We start from the raw sequence: 19,045 nt of genomic DNA on the forward strand, positions 1-19,045 counted from the left end.
GCTCTGCGCTGACAGTGCGGAGCCTGCTTTGGATTCTCTCCCTCCCTTTCTCTCTGCCCCTCCCCTGCTCATGCTCTTTTAAAATAAATAAACATTAAAAAAAAGTAATGAAGTGAAAACTATTATCCATGAAAATAGGGGCCCAGGTAGCAAAGACTGGAAAGAGACACAGAGTCTCTAAATACAGTCCCTCACAAACTTCCTTGTATTTGGCAACTATCTGACGATGTTTAACAAGACAGGTACCCATGGGAGCTCAGTCCACATGGGATCTAACGGATTAACTGTCAGATCCACAGCCAAGTCTGCATCCAGCTGGGTTTGCACATAAACAGATTTCTTTGAAATATTACTCTTCCCCACAGAAAACTATCTTTCATATTCCCATTGAAACTCCATTAGTTTACTGTTTTGAACCAGTAAGACCTTAACCAATGCTCCTAAACAACTCAAAGCCAATTTAATACTAAGATCGGCCCCTGAAAACCAAGCAAAACTAGTGTCTTAGTGATATTTTAGAATATCAAGTTGAATGAGATAGTAGAGACCTAACATTTCAGAAACACACAGAGCTTCACAGTCACAAGCTCAGATAAGAATGAAAACTATGCACAAACAGTTCAAAAAAGGAAGCATCCTTACATGCTTTCTCTTCATCTTCACTGTCAGAAAGCACAGCAGCTTTTCGCTTTGCTACTTTCTCCTCTTCCCCGACTTTTTCTTCATCTTCGTCACTGTCAATTTTTGGCCTTTTGGGTTCCTCCTCCTCACTGTCTGAACTCTGGATCCTTTTTCTGTCTATATGGCTATCTGAACGAAATGAGTCATTCTGCATTTCTGCATCCTCTCCCTTGTTCTCCCCATCGCTGTCCTCGTCCGACTCTGGCTTCTGTTTGTGCCTGGAAGCATCCTCAGTTTCGGAATCACTGGCGGGTCCCTTCTGAGGCTCCTCGCTCTCAGAGTCACTGACTCGGGGCTTGGGAAGCTCCTCGTTTTCTGAATCACTGGCCTGGTTCCTTGGGGGGTCCTCACTTTCCGAGTCACTGACACGGGGTTTGGGGAGCTCCTCATTTTCTGAGTCGCTGGCTTGGTGCCGTGGGGGTCCCTCACTTTCCGAGTCACTGACACGGGGTTTGGGAAGCTCCTCATTTTCTGAGTCGCTGGCTTGGTGCCGTGGTGGGTCCTCACTTTCTGAGTCACTGACACGGGGTTTGGGAAGCTCCTCATTTTCCGAGTCGCTGGCCTGAGTCCTCTGAGGCTCCTCACTCTCTGAGTCACTGACCCGAGGCTTAGGAAGCTCCTCACTTTCCGAATCACTAATTCTAGGCTTGGGAAGCTCCTCATTTTCGGAATCACTGGCCTGGTGCTGTGGGGGCTCTTCACTCTCGGAGTCACTGATTTGAGGTTTTAGAACATCCTCTGTTTCAGAGTCACTAGCAGGACTTTTGGGGAGCTCTTCCATCTCTGAATCACTGGCAGGATGCTTTCTAACATCTTCATTTTCTGAATCAGTTGCGTGTCCATTAAGAAGGTCCTCATTTTCCGAATCACTGACAGGTAGCTTCCTGGTCTCCTCACTCTCAGAGTCACTTGCACGCTGATGAGTGTCCTCATTTTCAGAATCACTTGCAACAGGCTCTGCATGCTCCTCAGATTCAGAGTCACTGTCCTTTTGCCTTTGAAGCTCCTCACTTTCAGAGTCACTGGCATTAAGGTTTGAGGGGTCATCATTCTCAGAATCCGTCACATGATGTCTTTTGTTGAGGCCATCCTCTCGATCACTAGGTTCATTCTAAAATGTCAAGGGCGAAAAAATTAGTAAAGTGCAAGAAAAACGTTTAGTAGAGAAATGTTAAAATTTCTCAACATTTTTTCAAATACAGGAATATGCACACATCAAAAAAAATTCTTGTTCCACACCTATATAGAAACACCCCACTTTAAAGAAGACCATCTACCTGTGAAATGGCTAACATGGTTTAGATCCCATAATGGGAAAAGATAACCAGTTTTCAGCAAAACAAACGTGTAAAGCATGCCACCAGATTACTATACAGGAGGCTTATATCTTGAAAAGCTAGCCCCCCCCCCCAAAAAAGCCTGACTTTTCCACATAATTCTAGCTCCTAAAAATGTATTTTTCACAGAAATACAAGCAAACATGTGCCCAACTTTTTTTTTTTTTTTTAATATTTAATACTAAGAGAGAGAGAAAGGGGTGGGGGGAGGGAGAGAGGGAAGGGGTGAGCAGCAGAGAGAGGGAGACACAGAACCTTGAAGCAGGCTCCAGGCTCCGAGCTGTCAGCACAGAGACCAATGCAGGGCTCGGACCCACAAGCCATGAGATCAGACCTGAACTGAAGTCAGACGCTTAACCAACTGAGCCACCCAGGCGCCCCTACATGTACCCAAGTTCTTCTTAAACATTCTTGGGTTCTATAAAGTTAAAATTATTTTAAGAAAAAAAAACTATGAAACTTTAAGGGCGAAATGATATGCAGGGCATACTCTCCCAGGAGAATCTGAACAAACAAGGAGAGGGGTAGTTAGTTCACACCGACTAAGCACCTAGTAAGAGCCCAACTCCCAGGCAGCTCTCTCCTGCTAGTTCATTTACTCCTCACAACAGTACTTTTCACAATAACAAAACTGAGGCTTGGAGCAGCCTGGGTCATACACCTAGTAATCCTGGTACAAAAGTTTAAGTTTTAGGAAAAATGTGATATAACTATAGCAACATAATGTTAAGAGAAATAATCTGAGAACAGAGAGTATGAACTTGATATATGTATATTAGAACTACATTTTTCCAAATGTAAAGAACAAGATATAAAATTATATATACACCAAAATACTAATAACTGGGATCTGGGAGATTTTTTCTCATCTAGTATTTGAACTTTCCATAACATGGTGATTAATATTCTGTTTTAAAAAGTGAAAGTGTTTCTGTGACTTTTCCCCATTAAAAATGTTCTGAGCCAAATATTTCTCTTTAGAATATATGACTTGACATTACCTGAAATTACCAGAGATGAGTTTTCAAGGAGCAAGGAATTTTTAATAATGTTTATGCCCACCAGCATGCTATGAAATAATTCAGTGACAAGATAAATGGCAAGAAAAAGTCTTCATAAAACTTGTCCTTTAACTTGCCTCCAGCTCATTTAAAGTATGCTGTGATAGACTACAAAACATTATACAACAAGCTTTGAAGCCTAAGTTTGAGGGGGTTTTTTCTGTCCATATTTTAGGACCATCTCGACAGCACAGCATTCCAAATAAACAATAATTGCTGAACATATTTATTCAAATAAAACATGTGCAGGAAACTTTCTAAAATCATAAACTTTTCAAGTTTCCTACAGGCACTTTTCTTTAGCACTGGGCATTCAGCACAGCACTGGATTCCTTCCCAGCCATATATCCTATTATCCCATTAAAATAGGTGTTTATAAAATGTGATATAAGGACAGGAAAAGTAACACAGACTCTTGCACTACAGTACAATACTCCATATATTGCTAAAAGTCTACTTGAAAAACTATCTTAATGGTCTTTAACTATGAAAATATAATTTAGAATGTAAGTCCTAAGAAGGCAGGCATTTTTGGCCTGTTTTCTTCATTGAGGTATCTTCAGAGCACAGAATGGATTCTGGTATATATACACCAAGTGGGAATACATCTGACCCTTGAACAACATGGGAGAGGAATGTCAGAGGTGCTGACCCCCTCCCCCCCACAGTTGAAATTTGTAACTACTGACTTCCCAAAACTTAACTAATTAGCCTACTGCTGCCTAGAAGCCTTACTCATAACTTAAACTGTCAATTACCACATATTTTTAGTATGTTATATATTTTGTATACTATTTCTTATAATAAAGTAAGCTAGAGAAAAGTGCTATTAAAGAAAATCGTTAAGGGGGAGCTTGGGTGGCTCAGTCAGTTAAGCATCTGACTCTTGATCTCAGTCAGCTTGGGCCTTGATCTCAGGATCGTAGTTCAAACCCCACAGTGGGCTCCGCACTAGGTGTGAAGCTTACTTAAAAAAAATAATACTAAAAACTAAAAAACTAAAAAAAAAGAAAATCATAAGGAAGAAAAAATACATTTAAGCACTGTATTTATTAAAAACAAAAACATAGGGGCGCCTGGGTAGCTCAGTCAGTTAAGTGTCCGACTTCAGCTGGGGTCATGATCTCGCAGTTTGAGAGTCCGAGTCCAACATCGGGCTCTGTGCTGACAGCTGGAACCTGGAGCCTGCTTCAGACTCTGTCTCCCTCTCTTTCCGCTCCTCCCATGCTCATGCTCTATCTTTGTCTCTCAATAATAAATAAATGTTAAAAAAAAAATTAAAAAAAAAATAACAAAACACATATAGGGGTCCCTGGGTGACTTAGTCCGTTGAGCATCTGACTTCAGCTCAGGTCATGATCTCACGGTCCATGAGTTCAAGCCCCACACTGGGCTCTATGTTGACAGCTCAGAGCCTGGAGTCTGCTTCAGATTCTGTGTCTCCCTCTCTCTGCTCCCCGCCCCCCCTCAACTAGTGCCTCTGTCTGTGTGTCTCTCTAAGGTAAATAAACATTAAAAAAAATGTTAAACACACATACACCCAAGTGGTGCCACGCACTTTAAACCCATGTTGTCCAAGGGCCAACTATAATTTAAAGTGAGGAATAATTAACTATGTGCAAGGTGCTAGGAGTCAAGGATGAACATGTCTCAGTGCCTGAAGCTGCTTTCTATGAACCAGCCAAATGTATCATAACAACATAAAGTAGTATGTGCTGTCATGAAGGTATGCACAATATTGTGAAAGCCTACAGGAAGTGATCTATAGGAGACTGGGCTTTAGTAAGTATGCAGACAACAAGTATTTGCAACTAGTTTGTAATGACAGAGTTAAAAAAAAAAATTAACGAGATTATTGAGGAGGGAAAGCGAGACATACAGGCACCAGAAGAGGCCACTAAAGCAGGAGGCAAAGGGAAAACTATAACCGGCTTTCGAAATGCTTCCCATGACATACCTATGACAGAATTCTAACAGTTTGTGTGTGACTCAATTTATTTTCGCTGTAAGCAACAGAAACCATCTCTGGCTTATCTTCAGAAAAAAACAAAAGAACAATATTCCCAGAATGTAAGTGCAACTGACTAAAGACTCAGAAAGGGTAGGAACCAAGGCAGCTCAGAGAGCTTAGAAAAGGGAACTTGAGGACTTTTCTGCTAGAGCACAATCAATATCATGATTCACTCTAACCATGCCAAACTTCTGGGCTCTAAATTTTAACCTCCCAGGACAGATGATCCAATTGGCCATGGCAACATCAGATGTTGTGACTCAGTGTTCACTGAGTTACAGCCACAGCAGGGACACAGTATTGGGAGCCGATGCCAGAGAGGGAAGAGATACCATGAACTGGACAGTCATCCTCAAACTTACCTGCTGCACTCTACCCTGGATTTCTAGACACACGGTGTATACATTCTAAAACAAGCAACCATGACAAGGACATTACATACGTTAAGGATTGTGAAACATGAATTCTCATCAATTTTTGAGGAGTTTCATAAAAACTGGGTGTCTATTCATTATATGTAACATGGTGAAGACAAAAAAGTGAGAAATTACTGCAGTAAGAAAGTGCTAGTCGACAGACTCAAGTTAGAGAATTCACTTAGGCAATGACATCACAGGATTTAGGAAAAGAATCCATTAGAGATGATGCAATTATGCTTAAAAGTCATTAAGACCATATTCAATATTTTTAGACTGGTTTCAACAATTAGTTTAAGTTGCAAACTTCAAAAATCCAAAATACAGTTCTTTAAAAGTCAGGTAGGAATATAACAAATCAATAGTAGAAATTGCCATTTAAATGCCATGTTCTTAATAATTTAAAAAATTCCCTAATTGCTAATTGCCAGGGAAATTGACCACTCTGAGGTTTCTCAGAAGCTTTACAAATGTCTATAATACCTCATACCTCCTGCTTACAATCGTTCACACTGTAGATCCAAATAATTACCCGTAATGAATGATGTGGTTGTTTGTCTCAGCATACAAATAGTAACCACACTCCTTAGGGACCGAGGCCACAATACTCCAATACACGTGCAGAGAGAGGGTTAACGTTTTAAAATTACAAAGTAAATGATAAAACTGTCATAAAGCGAAATATAAATTTGTAAATTTCAAAGTATATAAACGTTAAATAGAAATCCTTGTAAAGAACCAAACTGAGGATACTTGTTTCTTTCTTATCCATTGGAAGAGTCAAACAAAACTGTTGAACATGCATATTAAACTACCAATGTAAATTGGTAAAACATTCCAACACCAAGTCACACAGTAAAATATCATGAGGAAATTTCTACAGATTTTCAAAACCATGTTTCACTGGCTCTTAGTTCCAGAAGATACATCTGAAGTCCCCATCTTGGGAGTTTGTCAATACATATCATCTTTATTAGTGTATGAAAGAAACTAAGAAATCCGGCAACAAAATTACACAATGCTGTTAATCCAGTGTAGCTCCTGGAGTGCTGCAAAGCTTTGACTTTGAGAAAACTCCAATTTTACAGCTAGCATTATAATAAAATGTAACTATATACCAGTGTCCTTTGTCTGTCAAAAGATGGTTGACCTTAGAATCAGATAATCAACAAAAGCACTCCTCATGACAAGTGGAAAAAGCAAATTGTACACAAAGCTTAAAAGTTCATAATGATGAAGCAAACTCCTACTCCTGCCTTCCTCCCCAGGCTCACTTCTGCCCTCTCTCCAACATCAACCAACTGCACCAGCAGTTCCCAAACTTTAGTGTACATAAGAATCATTTGGGGAGCTTTGGTGAAAAACATACAGATTTTTGTGCTTCTCACTTCCAGATATTAATCCAGTAAGTCTGAAGAAGAGGTCAAAGAATCTGCATTTTGACATCTAATCCCAGTGATTGTAAATGCATGTTAAAATTCTACTGCAGGCACATGGAACTACTAACTTCACTACTGCTACCTTCATGTCTTTACAAATACTGTTCCTCTTGCCTCGAATATTTCTCTCCCACCTTGTCCTTATGATACCTCAAAACCAGGCAAAAACAGCCTCTTCCTGAAGCCTCTCTAGACAGAATGGGCTGTGTGCCACGTAACGAAACAGTTAAGAACACAGACTCCAGATTCAGAAAGATCTGGGGTCCAAACCCTAGCTCGTCCATTTTCTACTCCATCCTCTAGGGAATTTTCTTAACTTCTCAAAGCCTCAGTGTTCTCAATCTGATGGAGTTAAGGATGGTATCTATACTAAGAGAGCTGTTTTGAGGATCAAAAGTATGAAAAGTGGTTAGCACAGTGCCTCTAAACTCTCGATAAATGCTACTAGCCATTCATATCAAAATACCTGATTATTTAATTACAAAATATTCACCCTTCAAGACTCAGCCCAAACAGATCATCTCAAGTGGCTGAGCTACTTAGCCATTCTTTCCTTCATACCCCCATAGCATCTTCTACCATTACATCAACGAAAGGTGATGTTTACACAATTATCTTTATAACACACTGACCTTAAGATCGGAGACCCATTTAAAAAAAAAACTCTTACTTTCAGTATACACAAGACACTCACACTCACCAAAATGAAACAGAAACCCCATAAAATAATGCTTAACAGGAAAGAACCAACACAAAATTTGTTTCTCCTTAGCTTGGTAGACTAAATGACAAAGCCTGAAACCTAACACAAAGAAAGGAAAGGAAAGTATAGATGGAATCTAAAGAACTGGTAAGAAACAGGGTAAACAAGTACAGCAATGGCCAAAAAGAATCTTCTAGCTGCTCTGATGTACTCCCTATAGGAATGCTTTTCTCATATTAGCACAACTTCTCTGTGGAAGGATCCAAACAATAGCATTCTGCCATCTTTATTCAATTCAACATGAGACTTGGCTAATGTGGCTGTCCCCCAACTTCAACGGTAGATGGATATGGGCCCACTATGGTTTGCCTACAGTTAGAAAGCAATGAGAAGCTAGGCTCCATTTCCAAAATTCTTCAATAGTCCCACATTCTATTTCTGTGTGTGAGACCCTCTTCTACCTTTCTACACAGATGAAATCTGTAGGTTTCTGGATATTAAAATACACATTTCCTTCAATGTACTTTTCATGGAACAGAAACCAGCTGACTACAAGCCACAAAGCTAATTTCATGTTGTCCAAGAGAATATTCAAGTAAAACAACAAAAATGAGAACTAGCAACTAGTTATAACTAGGTCACATTTGTACTCATATTTCTTTATTAAAAAATTGTGATTTTGGTGTTAACTATTCAAAGAGATTTTTTTTTTTAGTTTTTTTTTTTTAACGTTTATTTATTTTTGAGACTGAGAGAGAGACAGAGCATGAACGGGGGAGGGTCAGAGAGAGGGAGACACAGAATCTGAAACAGGCTCCAGGCTCTGAGCTGTCAGCACAGAGCCCGACATGGGGCTCGAACTCACGGACCGCGAGATCCTGACCTGAGCCGAAGTCGGCTGCTCAACCGACTGAGCCACCCAGGCACCCCGAGATTTTTTTTTTAACTTTCCCCTTTCTGCTATCTGCTAGAGCACAAAAGGTGGGTGACAATTCTGAGTTTTCAAAGTGCTCTACAAAGAACAAATATTCTTGATGAAAATTCCACTGATGCTTACATTCCTCTTAGGAACCTAGTCAAAAAAGATGTTAGTAAGTCATAACTGAATTCTATCAAACACTTAAATAGGAATACATACCAATCCTTCTCAAACTCCTCTAAAAAGGAAAAGAGGAAGTTGAGGGAACACTTCCAAACTCATTTTAAGAGGCTAGCATTACCCTGATACCAAAACCAGACAAAGATACTACAAGAAAAGAAAATTACTGGCCAATATTCCTGATGAACACAGGTGCAAAGATCCTTAACAAAACACGAGTAAACCAAATTCAACAGTACACCATGACCAAATGGTTATTTATTCCAGACATGCAAGGATAGTTCAACAAATCAATCAACACACTACACCATGTTAACAAAATGAAGGCTAAAAATCATATGGCCATTATCAGTAGTTGCAGAAAAACTATTTGACAAAATCCAACATCCACTTATGATAAAAACTCTCAACAAACTGGTAAAGAGGGAACATATCTCAACATAATAAAGGTCATATATGACAGGCTCACAGATGACATCCTACTCAAAGAGAAAAGCTGAAAGCATTTTTTCTAAGATCAGGAACAGGACAAGAATGCTCATTCTTGACACTGTTATTCCAAAGTGGTGCAAGTCCTAGCCCCAGTAATTAGGCAAGAAAAAGAAATAAAAGCATCCAAATCAGAAATGAAGAAGCAAAACTGCCATCATTTGCAGATAACATATACAGAAGACCACCAAAAAACTGTTAAAACTAGTCAACGATTTTAGTGAAGCTGCAGGATACAAAATCAATATACAAAATCCGGTGCATGTCTGTATGCTAACAACAAAACCTCAAAAGGAGAAATAAAAAATAATCTCATTAATAATACATCAAAATGAATAAAATACCCAGGAATAAATTTAACCCAAGACATGAAAGACCCAAACACTGAGTACCATTAGACACTGATGAAAGAAACTGAAGACAAAAATGGAAAGATTTGTGCTCGTGAATTTGAAAAGTTAATAGTGTTAAAATGCTCATAGTACCCAAAGCAATCTACAGACTCAATGCAATCTCTGTCAAAATTGCAATGGCATTTTTCACAGAAATACAACAAACAATCCTAAAATTTATATGGAACAAAAGAATAGCCAAACAGGCAAAACAATCTTGAGAAAAAAACAAGGCAGGAGGTGTCACCCTCCCTGACTTCAATCTGTATTACAAGGCTACAATAGTCCAAACAGTATGGTTTTGGCATAAAAACAGATACACAGATCAGCAGAACAGAAAAGAGAGCCCAACAATAAATCCACAAATACATGGTCAATTAATTTATGACAAAGACACCAAGAATACCCAATAAATGACAGTCTCTTTAATAAATGGTACTGGAAGGGGCCCCGGGGTGGCTCAGTTGGTTAAGTGTCCAACTCTTGATTTCGGCTCAGGTCATAATCTCATGGTTCAGTTCATGAGATCGAGCCCTACATCGGGCTCTGTGCTGACAGTTTGGAGCCTGTTTGGTATTCTTTCTCTCCCCCTCTCTGTGCCCCTCCCCTGCTCACACACACCTCCCCCCTCCCCCGACTCCCAAATAAAGAAATAAACATTTTTTTAAAAATTAAAATAAATGGTGCTGGGAAAACTGGACCCCTATCTTTCACCATACATAAATTTCCATTTAAAATGGATTGAAGACTTAAATTTAAGATTGTACACCATAAAACTCCTAGAAAAAAAATAGAGGATAGGCTCCTTGACATCAGCCTTTGTGATGATTTTTTGGATTTGACACCAAGAGCAACAGTGAACAAGTGGGACTACATCAAACTAAGAAGCTTCTACATAACAAAAAAAACTATCAACAAAATGAAAAGACAACCTAAGGAACTGAATAAAATACATGCAAAACATATTTATATCTGAGAGGTGCCTGGTGTCGACTCTTTATCTTGGGGTCGTTGAGTTCAAGCTACCTGTTGGGTATAGAGCCCACATAAAAAACCACATATCTGATATATACAAAGAACTGACACAACTCAACAGCAAAAAATACCCAATCCAATTAAAAAATAGGCAGAAGAGATGAATATTTTTCTAAAGAAGACATACAAATGGTCAGCAAGTTCATGAAGAGGAGCTCAATATCACTAATCATCAAGGAAATGTACATCAAAACCACAATGATATATCACCTCACACCTATTACAATGAATGTCATAAAAAGACAAGATATAACAAGTGCTGGCAAGGATGTACATTCTTGGTAGGAACATAAGTTGGTGCAGCCACTATGGGAAACAGTATGGTGGTTCCTCAAAAAATAGACCACATGATCTAGCAACCCCACCTCTGGACATATATCCAAAAGAAATGAAAGAAAAGAAGATACTGAAGAGATACCTGCACTCCTACATTTACTGCTACATTATTCACTAGAGCCAAAATATGGGAAACCATCTAAGTGTCCATTAACAGATAAATGGATACCAGAGCACCTGGTGGCTCAGTGGATTAAACATCCATCCAGACTCTTGATTTTGGCTCAGGTCTTGATATCACAGTTGTGAGACTGAGCCCTGCATTGGGGTCTGTGCTGAGTGTGGAAGATTCTCTTTGCCTCACCTTCTGCCCTCCCCAACTAACTAGTGGCTCTCAAAAAAACAAACAGAAGAACGGATAAAGAAAAAAATATATATATATATATATTATATACATATGTATATACACACCGTGGGATATTCAGCCACAGGAAAGAAGGAAAAACTGCCACTCGTGACAACATAGGTGGCCCTTGAAGGTGTTATGCTAAGTAAAATAAGTTAGAGAAAGATAATCATTGCATGGTATCACTTGTATGTGGAATCTTTAAAAAAAAAAAAAAAAGTCATACTCAGAGAAACAAGGTAGGAAAGTAGTTGTCAAAGGTTCAGGGAGCAAGTGGAATGGGGAGATAAAAGAATACAAACTTTCAGCTATAAGATGAATAAGATCTGGGGATCTAACATGTAACATGGTGACTGTAACTGAGGACTCCATCCTGTAACTGAAATCTGCTATTGTAGAACTTAAATGTACTCACCAAAATAAAGATAAATATGTGAATAACAAATATGTTAAAAAAGACATGACTACAGAAAAAACACAGTAAAATGGCAGACTCCAACTCCCTTAAAAACATTAGATTGTAAACGGATTAAACAAGCCAATCAAAAGATAGAAACTGGATTTAAAAAAAGATCCAACTACATGTTGTCTACAGGAGACACACTGTAGAATCAAAGACAGATTGTACATTCTTCTCAAGTGCACATGAAACATTCTCCAGGACAAACCATACACCAGGCCACGAAACAAACCTCAATGAATTTAAAAAGATAGATATTATTATACAGAGTAGCTCTCATACCACAATGCAATCAGAGTAGGAAAAATGGTAGCAATCTGAATATGAAAATAAAACAATTCCACTTACCAAGAATTAAAGAGAATAACACACTTAGGAATAAATTTTAAAAAGAAACACAACATTTGTACACTGAAAATTACAATGCAGTGTCAAAAGAAACTGAAATTTAAAACACCCTATATTCATGGATCTACATTGTCAAGATGACAACACTACCCAAACCCATCAACTCAATGCAATCCCTAATAGGACCCCAGCTCCCTTCCCTGCAGAAATTGACAAGCTGATTCTAAAATACATATGTAATGGGAAGCCTGGGTGGCTCAGTCGGTTAAGTGTCCAACTTCGGCCCAGGTCATGATCTAACAGTTCCGTTGGTTCAAGCCCCACATTGGGCTCTGTGCTGACAGCTTAGAGCCTGGAGCTTGCTTCAGATTTGGTGTTTCTCTCTCTCTCTCTCTCTCAACCCCTCCCCAGCTCGCACTCTGTCTCTGTCTCTCTCTCTCAAAAATAAACATTAATAAAAAAAATTTTTTTAAATAAAATACATATGTAATTGCAAGGGACCCAGAAGAAATAAAACGTTAGAAAAGAACAAAGTAGCATTCACACTCCTTGATTTCAAAACTTACTCAAGGTACTATGGTATTGGTGTAAGTACAGACACAGATATGAACAAATTAGAACTGGAGATCCAGAAATAAACCCTTATATCCACGGCCAACTGATTTTGTTTTTTTAATGTTTATTTGAGAGAGAGAGAGAGAGAGAGAGAGAGAGCGAGCCTGAGTGGAGGTGGGGCAGAGAGAGAGGGAGACACAGAATTGCAAGCAGGCTACAGGCTCCAAGCTGCAAGCACAAGCCCCATATGGGGCTCAAACTCACAAACCACGAGATCATGACCTGAGCCAAAGTCGGACGCTTAACCAACTGAGCCACCCAGGAGCCCCTATAGTCAACTGATTTTTGACAAGGGCACCAAGACCATTCAATGAGGAAAGAAAATTCTCTTCAACAAATAGTGCTGAGACAACTAGACATCCACATGCAAAAGAATGGAACCTGACCCTTATCTCACAGAATATACAAAAATTAACTCAAAATCAACCAAAGATCTGTAAGAGCTAAAGCTATAAAACTCTTAAAACATAGGGGTAAATCTTCATGACCTTGGATTTGGCAAAGAATGTTTAGACGTGCCACTAAAAACACAAGCAATACAAGGAAAAAAAAACCCATAAATTGAACTTCATTAAAATAAGAAACTTTTGTGTGTGAAAGCACACTAAAGTGAAAAGGTAACTCATGTAATGGGAAAAAATATGTGCATATCAGTCACCTAATAAGGGACTGTATCCATACTATTTAAAGAACTCTTACAGCTCAATAACAAGAAAAATTGCCCAACTAAAAAATGAATGAGGGATCTGAATGGACATTTCTCCAAGAAGATCCACCTACATAGACACTGAACATCATTACTCTTCAGAGAAATGCAAATTAAAACCACAATGAGATAATACTGCATATCCACTAAGATGTCTATTACCAAGGAGTCAGGTAATAACAAGAGTTGGTAAGGATACAGAGAAATCAGAACCTTCATACACTACTGGTGGGAATGTAAAATGGTGCAGCCAACCTGGAAAACAGCTGAGGGGTTCTTCAACTGAGAATAAAATTACCATATGGCCCAGTAATTCCACTCCTAGGAACATACCCAAGAGAAATAACATATGTTCACACAAAAACTTCTACATAAATGTTTACAGAAGCACTTCACCTAATAGCCAAAAGGTAAAAACTTAAATGTCCACCAACTGACAAATGGATAAACAAATGTGGTTTACCCTATATAAGGAATGTTATCACAAAAAGTACCAATACATGCTACAATATATATATATATGGATATGCTATATACATATACCCAACATATATGGTTTACAACAAACCTTGAAAATACCACGTTTAATAAAAGAGCCAATCACAAAAGACTGCATATTATATATTTTCATTCATATGAAATGTCCAGAACAGGGAAGAATGGGGACAGGGAGTGATAAGCAGGTAACAGCTATAGGGTTTCATTTTCAAGTGATAAAAATACTCTAAAATGGACTACGGTGATGGCTGCACTACTGTGAATATACTAAAGACCCTTGAATTGCATATTTTGAATGGGTGAATGTATGGTATGTAAATTTATCTCAATAAGTGGTTTTTTAAAAAAGACAAGTGATAGTTTTCAAGATCAGAGGATGCAGAAAAAACCAAAATGAACAAAATACCAAGATTTTTAAAATAGGGCATTACTGATTTTTCCTTTATTTTTTTTTAATGTTTGTTTATTTTTCAGAGAGAGAGAAAGAGAGGACAAGTGGGAGAGGGGCAGAGAGAAAAGAGAGGGACACAGAATCCAAAGCAGGCTCCAGGCTGAGCTGTCAGTGCAGAGCCTGATGCAGGGCTCAAACCCATGAACCATGAGATCATGACCTGAGCCAAAGTCGGGTGCTTAACCAGCTGAGCCACCCAGGAGCCCCCGATTTTTCCTTTTGTCTCAGGATCTTCTTTAAGCTTTAATATAGTTCCCAAATTTTTAACATGCACATTTATTTAGAATCCAGTTGATTACAAAAAAGTAGTTGAAGATGCTTAAAGGTAAGCCTACATTACATTTATAACTAAAGCACGAAGCCATGAGCCAATCTTCTCATGCTAGTTTCCAAAGTGGAAATTTTAATGAGAAGCTACACACTAAATAAACTGTAACAACGTTTACATTATCAAGCAATTTCTATGTATCAATCAATACATTATTAGAATTTAGTCTAAATGCGTAGGAGCATACAAAAAACTGAGGGGCATCATAACCACTAAAAAACTGAACATAACTAAAAGATAAGCCTTTTTCCCAGTCCATTTAGTCTCTCATCTCGAGTGCCCCCTACTTACCCCGCCCCTCTGGCTCCTTGGTGTTCCTTGAAGACATCAAGCACATTCACACCTTAGGGTCTTTGCCAGGAATGCTGTGTGTATGTGTGTGTGTATGTGTATGTGTGTGTGTGTGTGTGTGTTCCTCTACACAGCCATGTGGATATTCCTTTACCACCCTTCACGCCTTGATCTGAAAGTCACTTTCTTAATAAGGCTTACATGTACCTCCCTATTTAACAACAAAACCTGCCTTCTATTCTGGCACCCTTCACCTTGCTCTAACATTCTTCTTTCTCCACAGCACTTATCATCTCTTAACAAACTGCACATTTTTAAAAAATGAATACTGTTTAAAGTTTTTATTTTGAAAGAGAGAGAGCACACATGCACACACAAGGCGAGGGGCAGAGAGAGAATCCCAAGCAGGCTCTGCACTGTCAGCACGGAGCTTTGACATAGGGCACGATCCCATGAACCGTGAGATCATGACCTGAGCCAAAATCAAGAGTCAGATTCTTAACCAACTGAGCCAGCCAGGTGCCCCCAAAATGAATACTGTTTAATGGCTTTCTCCCGCTACTGAAAAATAAATCTAAGAAGAGAAGCATTTTGGTGATGATGAGACCTCATTTAGTCCCAGGTAGGTCAAAAGAGCCTGACACATAATGGGTGCTCAATAAATATTTGTTAGATATATAAATACACTAATGACATTATTAAAGGACAGAATCAATAATACAATCTCAAAATTGGACAATTTTCCATTCTTCTGTAATCAAGCAAAATATATGCCAAATGAACTCCTTAAAAAAAAAAAATTTGGTCATCTTATCATTTCCATGAGTTTCAGTTTGTGTTTAACAAAAACTTGTAACAAACTTATTGTAAACTGTCTCAACTTTATTAACATTGTATAGTACAGACTGTATAACAAATTAAATAGTTTTAAAAATATTTATTAGGCCAAATATACTGAAATGCTACATGTAAGATCCAATACTACTCAGTATTATGCAAAAACAGCTTTTTAAATTATATTTGCTTGTCAAATGCATTCTATGCTGGAAAAGTTCAGATTGAGAAAGTCAAATCCCAATAAGTGATGAAAACCCCATTAATTTTCTTTCAACTGGCATCTCTTCAGCTTGTAAATGCTCACTGCCCCCCTAAGACATCATTTTGGGAATGGGGAGGCCTAGTCAAATATCAAAGGCCCTGGCTCATTTTCTGAATCAATATGCACATTTGAAAACTGCCTAATATCTGAAAGGGGACCCAATCAGAAATTATTTCCCTGTGATGTCCTACCAAACCAGACTATCCCTGTTTATTTTTAAAGCAGTTCTCTATTAATTTAAAACCCTTTACTCCCAGGGTTTGAAGCCTATACCACATGACAGGAGCTCTACAACTCCTAAATAAAACATGTCTCACAGAACGCAAGGGAAAAGCCTCCCCAAAGATGTTGTTTAGCCAATACCTCTGAATGACGTTCTACACTTCCAGTGTCTGATCCAGAGTGTTGCTCATTTACATCATCCTCAACGTCTGACCCTGAATCCCGTTCATCCTGTACTGGGGTAGCGCCACCATCATCTGCTTAAAAATAAAACAAAAACCCACTTAAGGTGTAAGATGGAGAACATCTACAACCGAAATGAACACAATGCATCAAGAGTAATGTAAGAGCAAAGGTTACCACTGACGAAGCATAACTAATGAGACTAATGTTGAGAACAAAGCAAAAGTATAATGCTTACATAAACACCATCAGAACGTGTATTGTGACGCATGTGGCAGCAGAAAATACGTCATAAAAGAAACGTGAGGCTGAAGAAACATCACTAAGGACCAAATCAACAACCTCTAAATAACAGTGTGCTCTTTGACTATTTCAACTTTATATTAAAAACTGACTCTATTCTCTCCACAGCCCTTACTTACCACCTTCTAATGTACTACATGACTTACCAAGTTATTTTGTTTAATGTGGGTCTTTCCTCACTTGAATGAAAGGGCCAAAAGAGCAAGGATTTTGGTTCACTGCTGAATCCCTGGAGCCCAGAACACTGCCTGGTACAGTACAGTAAATATTTATTTATGAATGAAGAGCACAAGGAACTCCAGTACAGAAACAGTATAAACTCCTTAAAGTAACGCATACACTGTGCTATTGCAAAATGGTAAAAATGAGTTGCTACCTACCTTTACCCAATACTTTAAAAACAAAGTAAAATTGTATTGTGAGAAGGATTTAGGGCTGTTGGAGAATATGGGAAGACTCGGTTAGAAGTTTAATAAAAATAAACAAAACTTTAAAAATGAAACAGTCAACTACAGGAAAACCAAAAAAGTTGTATAAGAATGAAATCACTATCGTACTAATGAGCTACTCTACTTGGCTAAGGAGTAAAGAATATTTACACAGTCAAATTACAAACAATAATTCTGAAATGTAACGAACAATTATGCTACACTAGTGAGAGTGTGGGGAAGAGGGCACATAAGAGGCTAAAATCCTGCCCTAGCACAATAAGAAATCATTATGGAATACCTAAAAATGATGCAACAAGAAAGAGCACAAGTTAAGAATATGGAGATAAATATTTTTTAAAGTATGAAAAATCGGGTAACTGTTAATTTTTTTCAAGTCTTCTATAGCACTTAGTTCATATACATGTATTACATGTACTTCCTTACTTGAAAAATAATTTAAAAGTAATTTAGAACGAACTGAAAACACCAGGCAAACATTTTAGGCAAAACAGCAGTGCATGCCTGGAAACGCGTTTGTAGTCCTACTACTATTCGCTATCATACGTATGGAATCGAAGCGAACTCGAAACAGAAAAGAGATTATTAACATTTAGATATTCAGGCACTCCTGACAGAGAATACCTAATGGAACTTGGATGCAAAGTGAAAGGAAACATAACGTTCTTCCCCACTAGATAACTGCCTTATTTGTCTTTCGATCTCTGGTGCCTAGCACAGTGTTAGCAAAGGGGGTGCCCAGTGTTTACCGAATAAACAAGACGAGGAAGGAGATCAAACTTAAGTGAGGACAAAGAGGAAAGATCTCAAGTGAAGTAAAGGCACAAAATCACCAGTGAGTGCCAGTCGTACACGCCTGACCCTAAAATACTTATACAACTCAAACAAAGGTCTTACGTTTTCCTTACTACGAAACCAATGTTGCAAGCGAGATTAAGCTAGCCCTAATTCCAAGTGAGAAGTCTAGGAAAGATCCCGCACCCCCCAACGAACCGCTCCCTTCAATTCTCGCAAGACGCTCGCAACTCCCGAAAAAAAGAAAAAAAAAAATCCCCTAACAGGAGAGACCTTCCCTAGGATAGGCACACAGAAGCGGTTTTTGTATGAAAGTAGCTTCCCAGTTTCGGCAAAAACCTTCGCCGATTCAGAAGACGGCTCTCCGTCTAGAATCCCCTCTCCAAGGTTCTAACTTCGGGGTCGCAGCAGACCGACGGGCTCTTTGAGCTTCACCTCACTGTCCTCGGAGGGCTCCGTCGGGGAGGGAACCTCTCCAGGGCCTCCCTCCCCTACCCCACGGGGGTGAGAGATCAAGCCCCGCGGAATAACCACTTCGACCCCCAGCCTTGTCCCCCAAGTCCCTGCCCCACCTGACTGGTCGCCGCTGTAATATTCCGAATCCATGGCAGGCGGGCTCTCGGCGGGGAGTGTCCGCGCCCCGCGCCGCCCCCGTCACCTCCTTCCTGGCGGTGTGAACCCCAATGGCGCGGCCCAGTGCTCAGAGGCTCCCGCTCGACTAGAGGGTTTCGAGGATGAGGAGAATAAAACCGCAGCAGCAGCAGTCGCAAACACTAAAAGCCGCGGCACAAGAAGCCGTACCCGACAGGCCAGCAGGCGTGCAGTTCGGCGATCTACTTCCCAGAAACACCTCTGGGGCCAAAATGGCGTCTGCCCACGACCCTCAAAGGGATGCAGCGCGCAGGCGTCGTCCCCTACTATCTGGCCAATGAAAAGACGCAACGGTAATGAC

General features: G+C 39.3%; 1 protein-coding gene across 7 annotated transcripts in view; it reads right to left on the reverse strand.

Annotated features, from left to right (window-relative positions):
- Window positions 1–18,930, reverse strand: part of IWS1 (interacts with SUPT6H, CTD assembly factor 1) — a 40,677-nt gene extending 21,747 nt beyond the window's left edge. For 3 of the 7 annotated variants that reach the window (XR_009257671.1, XR_009257672.1, XM_058715633.1), the window contains exons 1-3: window positions 18,666–18,930; window positions 16,505–16,623; window positions 643–1,792 (exon numbers count right to left, since the gene is read on the reverse strand). Coding sequence is in view for 5 of the 7 variants with exons in the window: in XM_058715633.1 (XP_058571616.1) it covers window positions 643–1,792; window positions 16,505–16,623; window positions 18,666–18,699 (1,303 nt within the window). In the remaining 2 variants the exon portion in view is untranslated. The remainder of the gene's footprint in view (window positions 1–642; window positions 1,793–16,504; window positions 16,624–18,665) is intronic. The other 4 variants (XM_058715635.1, XM_058715632.1, XM_058715634.1 and 1 more) reach the window with 4 other exon arrangements.
- Window positions 18,931–19,045: the final 115 nt, after the last annotated feature.

Source organism: Neofelis nebulosa, chromosome 2 (genome assembly GCF_028018385.1).
Source record: "Neofelis nebulosa isolate mNeoNeb1 chromosome 2, mNeoNeb1.pri, whole genome shotgun sequence".
Taxonomy (NCBI): Eukaryota; Metazoa; Chordata; class Mammalia; order Carnivora; family Felidae; genus Neofelis; species Neofelis nebulosa.